Raw genomic sequence first — 15,131 nt, 5'->3', positions numbered from 1 at the left:
AAAAATACAAAAAGAGGCACGTTGCACTATAAAATGGAGTGCAATGGATCATAATGTTCTATTGATTGAAGACTATTGTTAACCCTGTAGGCACCTTGCAACTAACCAGAGGTCAGTTACATTACAACGTAATGGATTATCATTACCCCCAACCAAATGAATTAGGACTTTTTCATTGTTTTTCAGTTATTCAAATTCTTGATCCTGTGCAGTTTTAAATCAAATGTAAACACCAAAACATATATTTCAATTTACTTGAGAAGAAATAGCGAATCATGCAAAGGTGGTCACTATTTGACAGAATCTGTATATTACAGTATACTGTGTCTTTGGATGGGAAGCTGCTACTGTTGTTGTTGTGTTAAATGATGAGCTAGGGGCCTTGAGGTGTTTACTCCCCCGGGACTGTGCTCTGTGGCATTAGCAGCAGCTCCTCTGGACCTGGAGAGACACATCCCACTGTACGTGTGTGTGTCAAAGGGACTGCTTGTCTGTACCAGATGGTTACCTGTCTGTCTGTTTGACTGCATGTCTGTCTGTCTGTCTGTCTGTCTGTCTGTCTGTCTGTCTGTCTGTCTGTTTGACTGCATGTCTGTCTGTCTGTCTGTCTGTCTGTCTGTCTGTCTGTCTGTCTGTTTGACTGCATGTCTGTCTGTCTGTCTGTCTGTCTGTCTGTCTGTCTGTCTGTCTGTTTGACTGCATGTCTGTCTGTCTGTCTGTCTGTCTGTCTGTCTGTCTGTCTGTCTGTCTGTTTGACTGCATGTCTGTCTGTCTGTCTGTCTGTTTGTCTGTCTGTCTGTCTGTCTGTCTGTCTGTCTGTCTGTCCGTCTGCCTGTCTGTTTGACTGCATGTCTGTCTGTTTGTCTGCCTGTCTGTCTGTCTGTCTGTCTGTCTGTCTGTCTGTCTGTCTGTCTGTCTGTTTGACTGCATGTCTGTCTGTTTGTCTGCCTGTCTGTCTGTCTGTCTGTCTGTCTGTCTGTCTGTCTGTCTGTCTGTCTGTCTGTTTGACTGCATGTCTGTCTGTTTGTCTGCCTGCCCTGTGTTTTCCTGCACAAAATAACTTATGGAGACAGCCTGTCTATCTTTGACAATGTCCTAATGTTCATGTTTCAATATCTATTATTTCACAAAAGGTTTTTGTTGATTGTGATTTATTTAAATACACACAACACTAAAATCACTAAACACTAAACAGTTAGTGATTCATATTCTTTTAACAAGGTTCAAACATGCAGCAGTTGTTGTCTCACAGTTTACTCCAGAACATTTGACAAACAGTATATCAATTAGTAGGCCCCAAAATGTTCTAAAATATGTTAATGACGTATATCATTGGATGTTTTCCCCATCATATGTTTCTTGGTGTTTTGCTCTGGCCTCAGCAGTATAATGAAACATTTAGGAGCAAATATGCAGAAAAGTAAACCAAAACTAGAAGCCAGAATAGCAAAGATCTCCACAGCTACAGTGAACTTCCCAGGAGAGCTGACATAAGCTGGGATAAAGGTGATCCAGACAGCACAGAATATGAGCATGCTAAAGGTGATGAATTTGGCCTCATTGAAGTTATCAGGCAGCTTCCGAGCCAGAAAAGCCAGCACAAAGCACAAGAGAGCCAGGAGTCCTATATAGCCCAACACAGCCCAGAAACCAATAGCTGAACCCACATTACACTCTAGAATGATCTTGTCCTGATATGTTTTCATATTCTTGTAGGGGAAAGGAGGGGAGACTGTTAACCAAAGAGCACAGATCAGGACCTGTATGAGAGTGAAAGCCAGAACACTGAGTCTCTGCTGTGGAGGACCAAACCATTTCATAACATTACTGGCTGGAAGTGTAGCCCTGAAGGCCATCAACACCACTATTGTTTTCCCCAGAACACAAGAGATGCAGAGGACGAAGGTGATCCCAAACGCTGTGTGACGCAGCATACAGGACCACTCAGAGGGCCGGCCAATGAAAGTAAGAGAACACAGAAAACACAGAGTCAAGGAGAAGAGCAGCAGGAAGCTCAGCTCAGAGTTGTTGGCCCTGACGATGGGGGTCTCTCTGTAACAGTAGAAAATGAATGATGTCATCACAGTAAGAAACACCCCTAGCAATGAAAACAAGGCCAGCAGTGTCCCCATGATTTCCTCATAAGATAAGAATTCAACTTCTTTCGGGCGGCAGGAATCTCTGTACTTGTTGGACCAGTATTCCAGCTGGCACCTCATACATTCGATGGAATCTGAAGTTAGATGGAAAAAAACAACAGTTTTACTTCCACTTTTACAATCGTAAAGCAATTACATACTAAGATCGATGTCTGAAATTTGACATCATTTAAAATGTTTTTGTTTTTTTTTAGGAGCGTGCCTCTGGCACCTGTGTCGATTTCTGAGTGACTGTTTCAGTGAGCCGTAATGCTGTGTGTTTGCTCATCACCTGTAGCGTTGCTGATCTCTCCGTCTGAACATGGCACACAGTCATAACAGCATACGGGCTTTCCTTTCTGCACAGCCTTACGAGTGCCTGGGGGACAGCTCTCACTGCACACTGACACAGGTATCTTTAGGGGACAGAGAGCAGACACGGTTTAACTGTAAATGTTACATGTTTTTCTCCTGCAGGGTCTGTTACAGTTTTCACTGCACACTGACACAGGTATCTTTAGGGGACAGAGAGCAGACACGGTTTAACTGTAAATGTTACATGTTTTTCTCCAGCAGGGTCTGTTACAGTTTTCACTGCACACTGACACAGGTATCTTTAGGGGACAGAGAGCAGACACGGTTTAACTGTAAATGTTACATGTTTTTCTCCTGCAGGGTCTGTTACAGTTTTCACTGCACACTGACACAGGTATCTGATGCACAGAAAACAGCGAAAACAACCACAACAACTCAATCAAAAGCAGTGTAATGACAGAATCATGTTAATATACTTGTGTACACTTAGATCCTAAAATGTATTTTGACCTAGAATATGAAGAATACATATAGTTTTGTATTCACTGTAGAATATATATAGAGAGAGAGATGTTTGAGTGACTAAGAGCCTCACCATTTTACTACGTCCTCTCCATATGACACTGACGTTATTCATCATGAACTGGTGGCCTTTTGGCAGTGCGGCATCATAGGTACCGACGGTGACTCCTTCCATAGTGCCTGGGTTAGTGGTTTGTAAGTTAACCAGTTCGTATCTAGCCGGTGAGTCTCCATTGCCGTCGAAGAACACTCTCTCCCCCTCCTCTGTTGTGAAATTCACTGTTTGAAGGTAATACAAAACCTTTTGTGGTTTTTCGGGGGGAAGAAATTACAAAACTAGTTCAGCTACTGAAAAAGTTTAAGAAATAAAACGCACAATTTCTCACCAGTGTATTTGTTTATGATACGTAACGTGTGACAATGAAAACTAGTGAATTTTCTTGACTGGTTCCTGCTCACCTGCCAGGGCTGTATGCGTGTGGGTTGAGCACAGCTGCCGTTATAGAAGGGTCCCCGGCTCTCCTCACATGTCAACAGGTTGTGGAGGGCGTGAGCTACAGCATACACAGACTTATACACGTTATTAGTGAATGTGAACTCGGACACATCTGTGAACGTGTTCTGCACGTCTCTTAAACTCTCAGAGCCGTTGCATGGCTTCCTCTTCGGTTCTGTAGTCATATTGAGTGAGCAGTCGAACACAATCTCCCAGAAATCCCTGAGAAACATGCTGTCGGGGAAGTGAGAAGGGTGGACATCCTTCAGATGCTCTCCCAGCCCAGGGATGTGAGCCCTGGTCACTGTGAAGCCTATGGCGCCCAGCAGGGTGCTGTGTCCCTCGATGGCAGTGAGAGAAGGATCTGTGATCCATGCATCGCTGCCAATCCACTGCAGTCCTGTGATATTGTGCCTGTAGAGCTCACTCACCAGAACCTTGATCTCCCTGTGGGTCATGAAGGCCATGATGACCTTTGAACTGGACTGTTTAATAATCTCCACAATCCTGAGAATCTCATGGCGCGGACCTGTCTGCTCAAATGCCTCAGAGTATTCTATACACACTCCCTCCTCCTGGGCAGCTAGCATGAAGGTGGCAAGGCCTCTATTCCCGTAGTCATTATCACTGCTTATAGCCCCCACCCAGCTCCAGCCAAAGTGCTTGACCAGTTGGGCCAAGGCTCTGCTCTGGTAGAAGTCACTGGGAATGGTTCTGAAGAAGGAAGGGAACTCTTTTCTGTTACTCAGACACCCACAGGTGGCGAAGTGGCTGATCTGTTTAAGTGAGGGTCCCAAAAGACAGTTTGTGACATTAGTGACAAAATATCACACCACTTCTGAAAATGGCAGCACATCTTATCACAGCACTTCTGAATATCACAACACTTCTAAATATGGCAGCACTTCTGAATATCACAGCACTTCTGAATATCACAGCACTTCTGAATATCACAGCACTTCTGAATATCACAACACTTCTGAATATCACAGAATAGATTATACTGTAGATACTTGTGCATTTGATTTAAAAGTGTGAAGTAGTAATTTTTTCAAGCTGACATTGTATTAACTAGGCAGTTTATGTTGTTCAATTTATGTTAATTTTGTATCTTACCACTGGTATTTGAAACCTCCCAACCATCTGTGCCATTCCGATAGTAGGTGTTGATCCAGAATGCCCAAGGATGGCCTGGACTGTGTCCGATTCAGTGCAGTTATTGTCATTGATTATGCTCTTCTGTCCGTTCACCAGAGCCATCGCAGCTCTCAGTATATCCATAGTGCCACAGTGATTGTAGATTTTGTATCCAAGCTTAATGCCTGGAAGAATTTCATAGTTTCTGTTGATCTCCTCAATTGCAAAGATCATTGTTTGAGCAAACTGGAATTCTCTGAAATTATAACTAAAAGAATGTGTAGTTAGAAATTATTTAATACACTTTATACTTCAAATAACAAAAAACAACAACGTTTGAATCAAATAAACATGATGAATATACCTACTTTATGCATCTACGAATTTTAGGGATTGTCTGAAATGTGTCTATAACCCCATCTTGTTCGGTGCGGAACGAGAAGATGCCTCCGATGACAAGGTCCCCGTCCGTGGCCATGTCTGGCAGCTCTGCCCTGCTCTGCAGTCTGCACACAGGCTCTCCCTCCCCCATCACCACCAGCAGCACCGACAGGACCAGCTCCAGCAGTGGCATGGCTCCTGGCTCTGGAGTGCAGTCAGGGCTCTTAGACTCTACAGCTCCCGGCCTCAGCCCATATATAGCCCATGGCCCCCCGCCCTTGCAGCAGGGTTAGCTGCTATGGCTCCATCCCTGGTGTGGCTCCTGGAGGAGGAAGGTCTCAGGAGACCAGGGGACACTCAACGGTGGTACTCTCTCTGGTTGTTGGGAAGGAGGCATGGTACTCTGGTTGTTGGGAAGGTGGCATGGTACTCTCTCTGGTTGTTGGGAAGGAGGCATGGTACTCTGGTTGTTGGGAAGGAGGCATGGTACTCTGGTTGTTGGGAAGGTGGCATGGTACTCTCTCTGGTTGTTGGGAAGGTGGCATGGTACTCTCTCTGGTTGTTGGGAAGGAGGCATGGTACTCTGGTTGTTGGGAAGGTGGCATGGTACTCTCTCTGGTTGTTGGGAAGGTGGCATGGTACTCTCTCTGGTTGTTGGGAAGGAGGCATGGTACTCTGGTTGTTGGGAAGGTGGCATGGTACTCTCTCTGGTTGTTGGGAAGGAGGCATGGTACACTGGTTGTTGGGAAGGTGGCATGGTACTCTCTCTGGTTGTTGGGAAGGAGGCATGGTACTCTGGTTGTTGGGAAGGTGGCATGGTACTCTCTCTGGTTGTTGGGAAGGAGGCATGGTACTCTCTCTGGTTGTTGGGAAGGAGGCATGGTACTCTGGTTGTTGGGAAGGTGGCATGGTACTCTCTCTGGTTGTTGGGAAGGAGGCATGGTACTCTGGTTGTTGGGAAGGTGGCATGGTACTCTCTCTGGTTGTTGGGAAGGTGGCATGGTACTCTGGTTGTTGGGAAGGTGGCATGGTACTCTCTCTGGTTGTTGGGAAGGAGGCATGGTACTCTGGTTGTTGGGAAGGTGGCATGGTACTCTCTCTGGTTGTTGGGAAGGAGGCATGGTACTCTGGTTGTTGGGAAGGTGGCATGGTACTCTCTCTGGTTGTTGGGAAGGTGGCATGGTACTCTGGTTGTTGGGAAGGAGGAATGGTACTCTGGTTGTTGGGAAGGTGGCATGGTACTCTCTCTGGTTGTTGGGAAGGTGGCATGGTACTCTGGTTGTTGGGAAGGTGGCATGGTACTCTCTCTGGTTGTTGGGAAGGAGGCATGGTACTCTGGTTGTTGGGAAGGTGGCATGGTACTCTCTCTGGTTGTTGGGAAGGAGGCATGGTACTCTGGTTGTTGGGAAGGTGGCATGGTACTCTCTCTGGTTGTTGGGAAGGAGGCATGGTACTCTCTCTGGTTGTTGGGAAGGAGGCATGGTACTCTGGTTGTTGGGAAGGTGGCATGGTACTCTCTCTGGTTGTTGGGAAGGAGGCATGGTACTCTGGTTGTTGGGAAGGTGGCATGGTACTCTCTCTGGTTGTTGGGAAGGTGGCATGGTACTCTCTCAGGTTGTTGGGAAGGTGGCATGGTACTCTCTCTGGTTGTTGGGAAGATGGAATGGTACTCTCTCTGGTTGTTGGGAAGGTGGCATGGTACTCTCTCTGGTTGTTAGGAAGGTGGCATGGTACTCTCTCTGGTTGTTAGGAAGGTGGCATGGTACTCTCTCTGGTTGTTAGGAAGGTGGCATGGTACTCTCTCTGGTTGTTAGGAAGGTGGCATGGTACTCTCTCTGGTTGTTGGGAAGGTGGCATGGTACTCTCTCTGGTTGTTGGGAAGGTGGCATGGTACTCTCTCTGGTTGTTAGGAAGGTGGCATGGTAGTCTGTCTGGTTGTTAGGAAGATGGCATGGTACTCTCTGGTTGTTGGGAAGGAGGCATGGTACTCTGGTTGTTGGGAAGGTGGCATGGTACTCTCTCTGGTTGTTAGGAAGGTGGCATGGTACTCTCTCTGGTTGTTGGGAAGGTGGCATGGTACTCTCTCTGGTTGTTGGGAAGGTGGCATGGTACTCTCTCTGGTTGTTGGGAAGGTGGCATGGTACTCTCTCTGGTTGTTGGGAAGGTGGCATGGTACTCTGGTTGTTGGGAAGGTGGCATGGTACTCTCTCTGGTTGTTGGGAATGTGGCATGGTACTCTCTCTGGTTGTTGGGAAGGTGGCATGGTACTCTCTCTGGTTGTTGGGAAGGTGGCATGGTACTCTGGTTGTTGGGAAGGTAGCATGGTACTCTCTCTGGTTGTTGGGAAGGTGGCATGTTACTCTCTCTGTTTGTTGGGAAGGTGGCATGGTGCTCTCTCTGGTTGTGGGGAAGGTGGCATGGTACTCTCTCTGGTTGTTGGGAAGGTGGCATGGTACTCTCTCTGGTTGTTGGGAAGGTGGCATGGTACTCTCTCTGGTTGTTGGGAAGGTGGCATGGTACTCTGGTTGTTGGGAAGGTGGCATGGTACTCTCTCTGGTTGTTGGGAAGGTGGCATGCTACTCTCTCTGTTTGTTGGGAAGGTGGCATGTTACTCTCTCTGTTTGTTGGGAAGGTGGCATGGTGCTCTCTCTGTTTGTTGGGAAGGTGGCATGGTGCTCTCTCTGGTTGTTGGGAAGGTGGCATGGTACTCTCTCTGGTTGTTGGGAAGGAGGCATGGTACTCTGGTTGTTGGGAAGGTGGCATGGTACTCTGCTTGTTGGGAAGGAGGCCTGGTACTCTCTCTGCTTGTTGGGAAGGAGGCCTGGTACTCTCTCTGCTTGTTGGGAAGGTGGCATGTTACTCTCTCTGGTTGTTGGGAAGGTGGCATCGTGCTCTCTCTGGTTGTTGGGAAGGTGGCATGTTACTCTCTCTGTTTGTTGGGAAGGTGGCATGGTACTCTCTCTGGTTGTTGGGAAGGAGGCATGGTACTCTCTCTGGTTGTTGGGAAGGTGGCATGGTACTCTGCTTGTTGGGAAGGAGGCATGGTACTCTCTCTGCTTGTTGGGAAGGAGGCCTGGTACTCTCTCTGCTTGTTGGGAAGATGGCATGGTACTCTCTCTGGTTGTTGGGAAGGTGGCATGGTACTCTGGTTGTTGGGAAGGTGGCATGGTACTCCCTCTGGTTGTTGGGAAGATGGCATGGTGCTCTGGTTGTTGGGAAGATGGCATGGTACTCTCTCTGGTTGTTGGGAAGATTAGCATGGTACTCTCTCTGGTTGTTGAGAAGGTTAGCATGGTATTCAGGTTATATACCTCATTCAATACATTTTAGCCATACTCTGACAATAAAAACAAATTCTATTAAATTGGACTTAGTTCATAATCAAAAAAACAACCAATTAAATTTCTAGTTATGCATGGTTTATTTTCAACATTTAAACATTCAAACCTGAAATAGTTAAAATGTAAAATTAAGTACATTATCATGAGAAACATGACTAAACAATATATGCGTTCATGCTGATTTTGTTGACATTTTTCCCATCATCATCTTTCTAGTGTTTTTCTCTGGTTTCATTAAAATTATATAACATTTAGGTGCAAATATACAGAAAAGCAACCCAAAGCTTGAGGACAGAATGGCAAAGATCTCCACAGCTACTGTGAACTTCCCAGGAGAGCTGACATAAGCTGGGATAAAGGTGATCCAGACTGCACAGAATATGAGCATGCTGAAGGTGATGAATTTGGCCTCATTGAAGTTATCAGGCAGCTTCCGAGCCAGAAAAGCCAGCACAAAGCACAAGAGAGACAGGAGTCCTATATAGCCCAACACAGCCCAGAAACCAATAGCTGAACCCACATCACACTCTAGAATGATCTTTTCCTTGTAGGTAGTGAGGTTTTTAATGGGGAAGGGAGGGGACAGGACCAACCACAGAGTGCATATCATAGCCTGGACAAACGTGAAGGACACTACAGTCAATCTCTGCTGTGGAGGACCAAACCATTTCATGACATTACTGGCTGGAAGTGTAGCCCTGAAGGCCATCAACACCACTATTGTTTTCCCCAGAACACAAGAGATGCAGAGAACGAAGGTGATCCCAAACGCTGTGTGACGCAGCATACAGGACCACTCAGAGGGCCGGCCAATGAAAGTAAGAGAACACAGAAAACACAGAGCCAAGGAGAAGAGCAGCAGGAAGCTCAGCTCAGAGTTGTTGGCCCTGACGATGGGGGTTTTCTTGTATCTGAAGAAAATAAATGCCACAATACTCGTCATACATGTTCCTAGCAGGGAGACAGCAGTCAGCAACACTCCCATGATTTCTTCATAGGAGAGAAATTCTATTTCCTTCTTTTCACACATATCCCTCTTCTTATTGGTCCAAAACTCTGGATGACATTGATTACAAGTGACAGAATCTATAAAAAAAACAAAAGGAATGTAATTAGTTTTGTAAAGACGACACACAAACTAGTTTTCACTCCAGGACAACTGTGTAGGTCGTTTTTTTCTTCTCTTATCACTGTTTGATTGTTACTACCTGTGTTATTGCTGATTTCTCCCTCTGCACATTGGATACAGTCATAACAGCATACAGGCTTTCCTTTCTGTACAGCCTTACGAGTGCCTGGGGGACAGCTGTCACTGCACACTGACACAGGCACCTGTAAAAAAAGCATTGGTTGGTTTACATTAGAGAACATGGTGACACAATCCACTCCTCTGTGTACAGTTACAAATGATAGCCTGCAACACATAGCGTGTATTTGACATTCAATTAGTCGCACCAGCTTTGCATTCTGTGTCCACACTAAGGAGCTGTTGTTGATGGTGAGTTGCCTGTCTGCAGGTCGGGAGGCGTCGTAAAGACCCACGGTGACAAACTCCACACTGCCGTCCTCTTTCGGCTGCCAGTTTATGATGTCATACTTGGCAGTAACGTCCCCTTTCCCGTTGAAATACACCTCCTCCCCTTCCTTTGTCTTGAAACGCACATTTTTTATGTGCTCGAGAATCTAAGGAGACATAACAATAACAGTAATAATATTAACATAGCAGGAATGTTCACAAACTAGCTTTTTTGTTGTTGTTTGAACTGAAATGTCTGACATATGAAAATCTGAGTTACACTTCCTAATGAGTGCTTATCAACTCACTGTCTGTGGATCAGGTTGTGTCTTGTTGCCACACGTCTCCCCACAGCCCCAAACATTATGGAGGGCATGGGCCACAGCCAGAACACCTTTATAGACATTATTAAAGATAGCCATAAGAGACAGATCAGTGAAGATGTTCTGCAACCCAGACAGATTCTCCCTGCCTGTACACTCTCGCTGAGACTGACCCGTCTCGGACTCTGAGCTCTCACCCTGCCTGAAGCGACAATCAAACAGAGCCTCCCAGAACTCAGTGAACATGCTGCTGTCAATGCCGGCGGAGTTAAGCGGCCTCACGTCCAGGATGAACTCTCCCAGCCCTGTGACATGGGCTTTCGCGATGGACAGGCCTATGGCTCCGTTTAGGACGTGGTGGGCATCCACCCTGGCGATGTAGGAGTCAATGATCCATCCCTCGGAGCCCACCCACTGGTAGCCTGTCAGATTGTGGAGGGCAAATTGCCTCACCAGCAAGTCTAGGTCCAGGAAGGAGAGGAAGGCAACAATGACCTTGGATTTGGACGTCTTGATGCTCTCTATGACCCTCTGCAGCTTCTCCTCAGGGTCTGTCCTGAAGAAGGCCACAGAGTACTCCAGACAGATCCCCAGCTGCTCTGCCGTCTCAATGAACGTGGCCATGCCGTTATTTCCATAGTCGTCGTTGGTTCGGATGGCGCCCACCCAAGTCCATCCAAAGTGCTTGACCAGCTGGGCCAAGGCTCTGCTCTGGTAGCGGTCACTGGGGATGGTTCTGAAGAAGGAGGGGTACTTGACTTTATCACTCAGACACCCACATGTGGCAAAGTGGCTGATCTGAGGAAATAAATTGTACAGGATTCACAATAGACAACCAATTAGGACATACAACTATCTATCAACAGTATAAGAATAGACAACACATACTACTATTTAGGGGGGAAAGCATTTTTCAAAAAGTTTTTAATGACTACCAATGAGCATGTTTTTGAGTTAATGTATAGAACATCTTAATTCACTGATACCCTCTTGACTCCTAACCCTGCCCTCTCCCTACCATCGGGATATGGAAGGGACCGAGGACGGTAGCAGTGGCCATGCTGGGTGAGGAGGAGTCCTCCCCGATGATGGCCTGAACCTGGGCTGGTCTGGAGCAACCTGAACCCTCTGTGGCTGTGTCCTGGTTCCCGTTAGCCAGCGCCAGGGCCACCCTCACCCCTCTGGCTATGGAGCCACATGAGTCATAGATCTTATAGCCTAGAGAGACACCGGGCAACAGGGATGTGCTGTTGTTGATCTCCTCTATGGCAAACAGCATAGCCTGGGTAAACTGGAACGCTCTGAAATTCAGACTGGTTCCAACACGACAGTTGTTAATGTCAGGGTTTGGGGTTCAAATGTTCCCTGACTAAAAATGCACAATATAAAAAAAATATATATTTTGTAAGAAATTATTCTAGAGATACATTATTGAAACCGATAATTGTTGATTACCATAGCAAAGAAAATAAGGAATTAGCTGTTTTCTTAATATGTATGTTGTTCTTGAAACTTACCCATAGTATTTTCCCTGATTTTCAATATTATGCCAACCTTATTCCTGCCAGTAGTTTACCTGGTGCACTGCAGAGGTGGTGGGCTCTGTGTGTAGTTCAGCTCTCTGTTCTGCCAGCTGCTGTGGAATGAGAAGATGCCTCCCAGAATGATGTCTCCGTCCTTGGCCAGCTGTGGGTACTCTGGACCTCCTCTCCGCCTGCACATCACCAGGCCCTCTGGCGCTGACTTGGATAGAGCAGCCACCAGAACCAGCTGTAGCATCGCCCAGCCCTGCTCTGGCCACCTATGTGTGGACAGCATACCTGACACTGCTAGGCTTCTGTAGTGTGCTGGGCTGGCATTACACAGGGATGGCAAGGCTGAAACTGATATTTATACGGTGTCACACTCCACCAGGGAACGAGCACCATTGGGCATCAGTGAGGGAGGTGCTACATTGTGTCATGATAACAACACTGTATTGATTGCCGGAAAATTACTGGCTTGATTAGTGTGGAATTGTTTTAAGAAGGTCATTCCAAGGATGATTATGACACTGTATTGATTAGTAGAAAATGACTGGCATGATTAGTGTGGAATTGTCTTTAGAAGGTCATTCCAAGGATGATTATGACACTGCATTGATTAATAGAAAATGACTGGCATGATTAGTGTGGAATTGTTTTAAGAAGGTCCTTCCAAGGATGATTATGACACTGTATTGATTTGTAGAAAATGACTGGCATGATTAGTGTGGAATTGTTTTAAGAAGGTCATACCAAGGATCATTTTGCTATTTCATTTTGAATTTTAAGACCTCTTGAAATATCAAAAAAATATCCCCCAAAAATATTTGATGAAACATTGAATTTGGCCTTACTGCTAGTAGCCCATACAAATGCATTGAGTAACATATTCACTACATGGAACAATAGATAGTCCCCCCAAAAAAATCTAAAGGAAGTTTGTTCTGAAGTGTCTGTCTTACATCTGACAGATATGAGAAAGATCAGGAAATGTAACAATATATTTTTCGCACTTAATGGTCTCCATGTAACGTAACAAAATGTGAAAAAGTGAAAAAGTCAAGGGGTCTGAATACTTTCTGAATGCATTGAATTTGGAAATTATTCAGACCCCTTGAATTTTTCCACATTTTGTTACGTTACAGCCTAATTCTAAAATTGATTAAATCGTTTTCCCCCTCATCAATCTACACAATACCCCATATCGACAAAGCAAAAAAAGGAAAAAAAAAATGTTGTTGAAATTTCTTACAACAAATTATAATAATATCACATTTACATAAGTATTCAAACCCTTTACTCGGTACTTTGGCAGTGATTACAGCCTTGAGGTATGAGGCTACAAGCTTGGTACACCTGTATTTGGGGAGTTTATCCCATTCTTCTCTCAAGCCTTGTCAGGTTGGATGGGGAGTATTGCAGCACAGATATTTTCAGAGATGTTCGATTGTGTTCAAGTCCTGGCTCTGGTTGGGGCACTACAGGACATTCAGAGGCTTGTCCCGAAGCCACTCCTGCGTTGTATTGGCTGTGTGCTTAGGGTTGTTGTCCTGTTGGAAGGTGAACCTTTGCCCCAGTCTGGAGTCCTGAGTGCTCTGGCCAGGTTTACATCAAGGCTCTTTCTGTACTTTGCTCTGTTCATCTTTCCCTCAGTCGTGACTAGTCTCCCAGTCCCTGCCACTGAAAAACATCCCCACAGCATGATGCTGCCACCACCATGCTTCACTGTAGGGATGGTGCCAGGTTTTCTCTTCGACATGAGTCTGACACCTGGCTTTCAGGTCAAACAGTTCAATATTGGTTTCATCAGACCAGATAATCTTGTTTCTCATGGTCTGAAAGTCCTTTAGGTGCCTTTTGGCAAACTCCAAGTGGGCTGTGATGTGCCTTTAACTGAAGAGTGGCTTCCATCTGGCAACTCTACCATAAAGGCCTGATTGGTAGAGTGCTGCAGAGATGATTGTCCTTCTGGAAGGTTCACCAATCTCCACAGAGGAACTCTGGAGCTCTGTCATAGTGACCATCAGGTTCTTAGTCACCTCTCTGACCAAGGCCCTTCTCCCATGATTGCTCAGTTTGGCCAGGAGGCCAGCTCTAGGAAGAGTCTTGGTGGTTCAAAACTTCTTCAATTTAAGAATGATGGAGGTCACTGTGTTCTGGGGACCTTCAATGCTGCAGAAGTTTTTGGTTCCCTTCCCCATATCTGTGCCTCGACACAATCCTGTCTCAGAGCTCTATGTATAATGCCTTCAACTTCATGGCTTGGTTTTTGTTATGAATTTTTACATTTTTTAATATTTTTTTATTCACCTTTATTTAACTTATTTGGGACTGGGGGCAATATTGAGTAGCTTGGATGAATCAGGTGCCCAGAGTAAACTGCCTGCTACTCAGGCCCAATTGCTAATATATGCATATTATTATGCATGAAACTCTGAAGTTTCTAAAACTGCTTGAATGATGTCTGTGAGTATAACAGAACTCATACGGCAGGCAAAAACCTGATAAAGAAATCCAACCAGGAAGTGGGAAGTCATTGCCTATCGAATATACAGTGTCTATGGGATGATATGTTGCACTTCCAAAGGCTTCCACTACATCTCAACAGTCTTTAGAACCTTGTTTGATGCTTCTACTGTGAAGGAGGGGGGAATAAGAGCTGATTGAGTCAGGTCACTGCCAGAGTACCATGAGCTGATCAAGCGCGCTCACGTGGGAGTGACCTGCGTTCCATCACATATCTACAGACAAAGGAATTCTCCGGTGGGAACATTATTGAAGATGTATGTTAAAAACATCCTAAATATGGATTCTGTACATCGTTGGACATGTTTCTACGAACTGTAATATTACTTTTCGTCTGAACTTTTGCCTGGACTTGCCCGAGCCTCATGAGTTTGTATTGTGTACTAAACACGCAAACAAAAAGGAGGTATTTGGACATAAATTACTTTTTCAAACAAATCAAACATTTATTGTGGAACTGGGATTCCTGGGAGTGCATTCTGATGAAGATCATCAAAGGTAAGTGAATATTTATAATGCTATTTCTGACTTCTGTTGACCACACAACATAGCGGATATCTGTACGGCTTGTTTTGTTGTCTGAGTGCCGTACTCAGATTATGGCATGGTGTGCTTTTTCGGGAAAGCTTTATTGAAATCAGACACAGAGGATTAAGCATTAAGGAGATGTTTATCTAAACTTCCATGCATAACACTTGTATTTTCATCAACATCTATAATGAGTATTTCTGTAAATTGATCTGGCTCTCTGCAAAATCACAAGATGTTTTGGAAACAAAACATTACTGAACGTAACGCGCCAATGTAAACTGAGATTTTTGGATAAAAATATGAACTTTATCAAACAAAACATACACGTATTGTGTAACATGAAGTCCTATGAGTGTCATCTGATGAAGATCATCAAAGGTTA

At 45.3% G+C, this 15,131-nt stretch overlaps 2 protein-coding genes across 2 annotated transcripts; both read right to left on the bottom strand.

Annotated features, from left to right (window-relative positions):
• Positions 1 to 1,316: 1,316 nt before the first annotated feature.
• LOC135545328 (extracellular calcium-sensing receptor-like) lies at positions 1,317 to 5,182 on the bottom strand. Its single transcript, XM_064972944.1, has 6 exons — positions 4,977 to 5,182; positions 4,588 to 4,876; positions 3,435 to 4,247; positions 3,049 to 3,276; positions 2,431 to 2,554; positions 1,317 to 2,233 (listed from the first exon to the last, which is right to left on the bottom strand). The coding sequence occupies exons 1-6, from the start codon at positions 5,180 to 5,182 to the stop codon at positions 1,317 to 1,319; spliced, it is 2,577 nt and encodes an 858-aa protein (XP_064829016.1).
• A 3,277-nt stretch (positions 5,183 to 8,459) lies between these two features.
• LOC135545327 (extracellular calcium-sensing receptor) lies at positions 8,460 to 11,891 on the bottom strand. Its single transcript, XM_064972943.1, has 6 exons — positions 11,746 to 11,891; positions 11,188 to 11,482; positions 10,155 to 10,967; positions 9,786 to 10,013; positions 9,539 to 9,662; positions 8,460 to 9,416 (listed from the first exon to the last, which is right to left on the bottom strand). The coding sequence occupies exons 1-6, from the start codon at positions 11,889 to 11,891 to the stop codon at positions 8,503 to 8,505; spliced, it is 2,520 nt and encodes an 839-aa protein (XP_064829015.1). The 3' UTR covers positions 8,460 to 8,502.
• Between the last annotated feature and the right edge of the window lie 3,240 nt (positions 11,892 to 15,131).

Source organism: Oncorhynchus masou, chromosome 9 (genome assembly GCF_036934945.1).
Source record: "Oncorhynchus masou masou isolate Uvic2021 chromosome 9, UVic_Omas_1.1, whole genome shotgun sequence".
NCBI lineage: Eukaryota > Metazoa > Chordata > Actinopteri > Salmoniformes > Salmonidae > Oncorhynchus > Oncorhynchus masou.
This window is presented reverse-complemented; position numbering and strand designations above follow the sequence as displayed.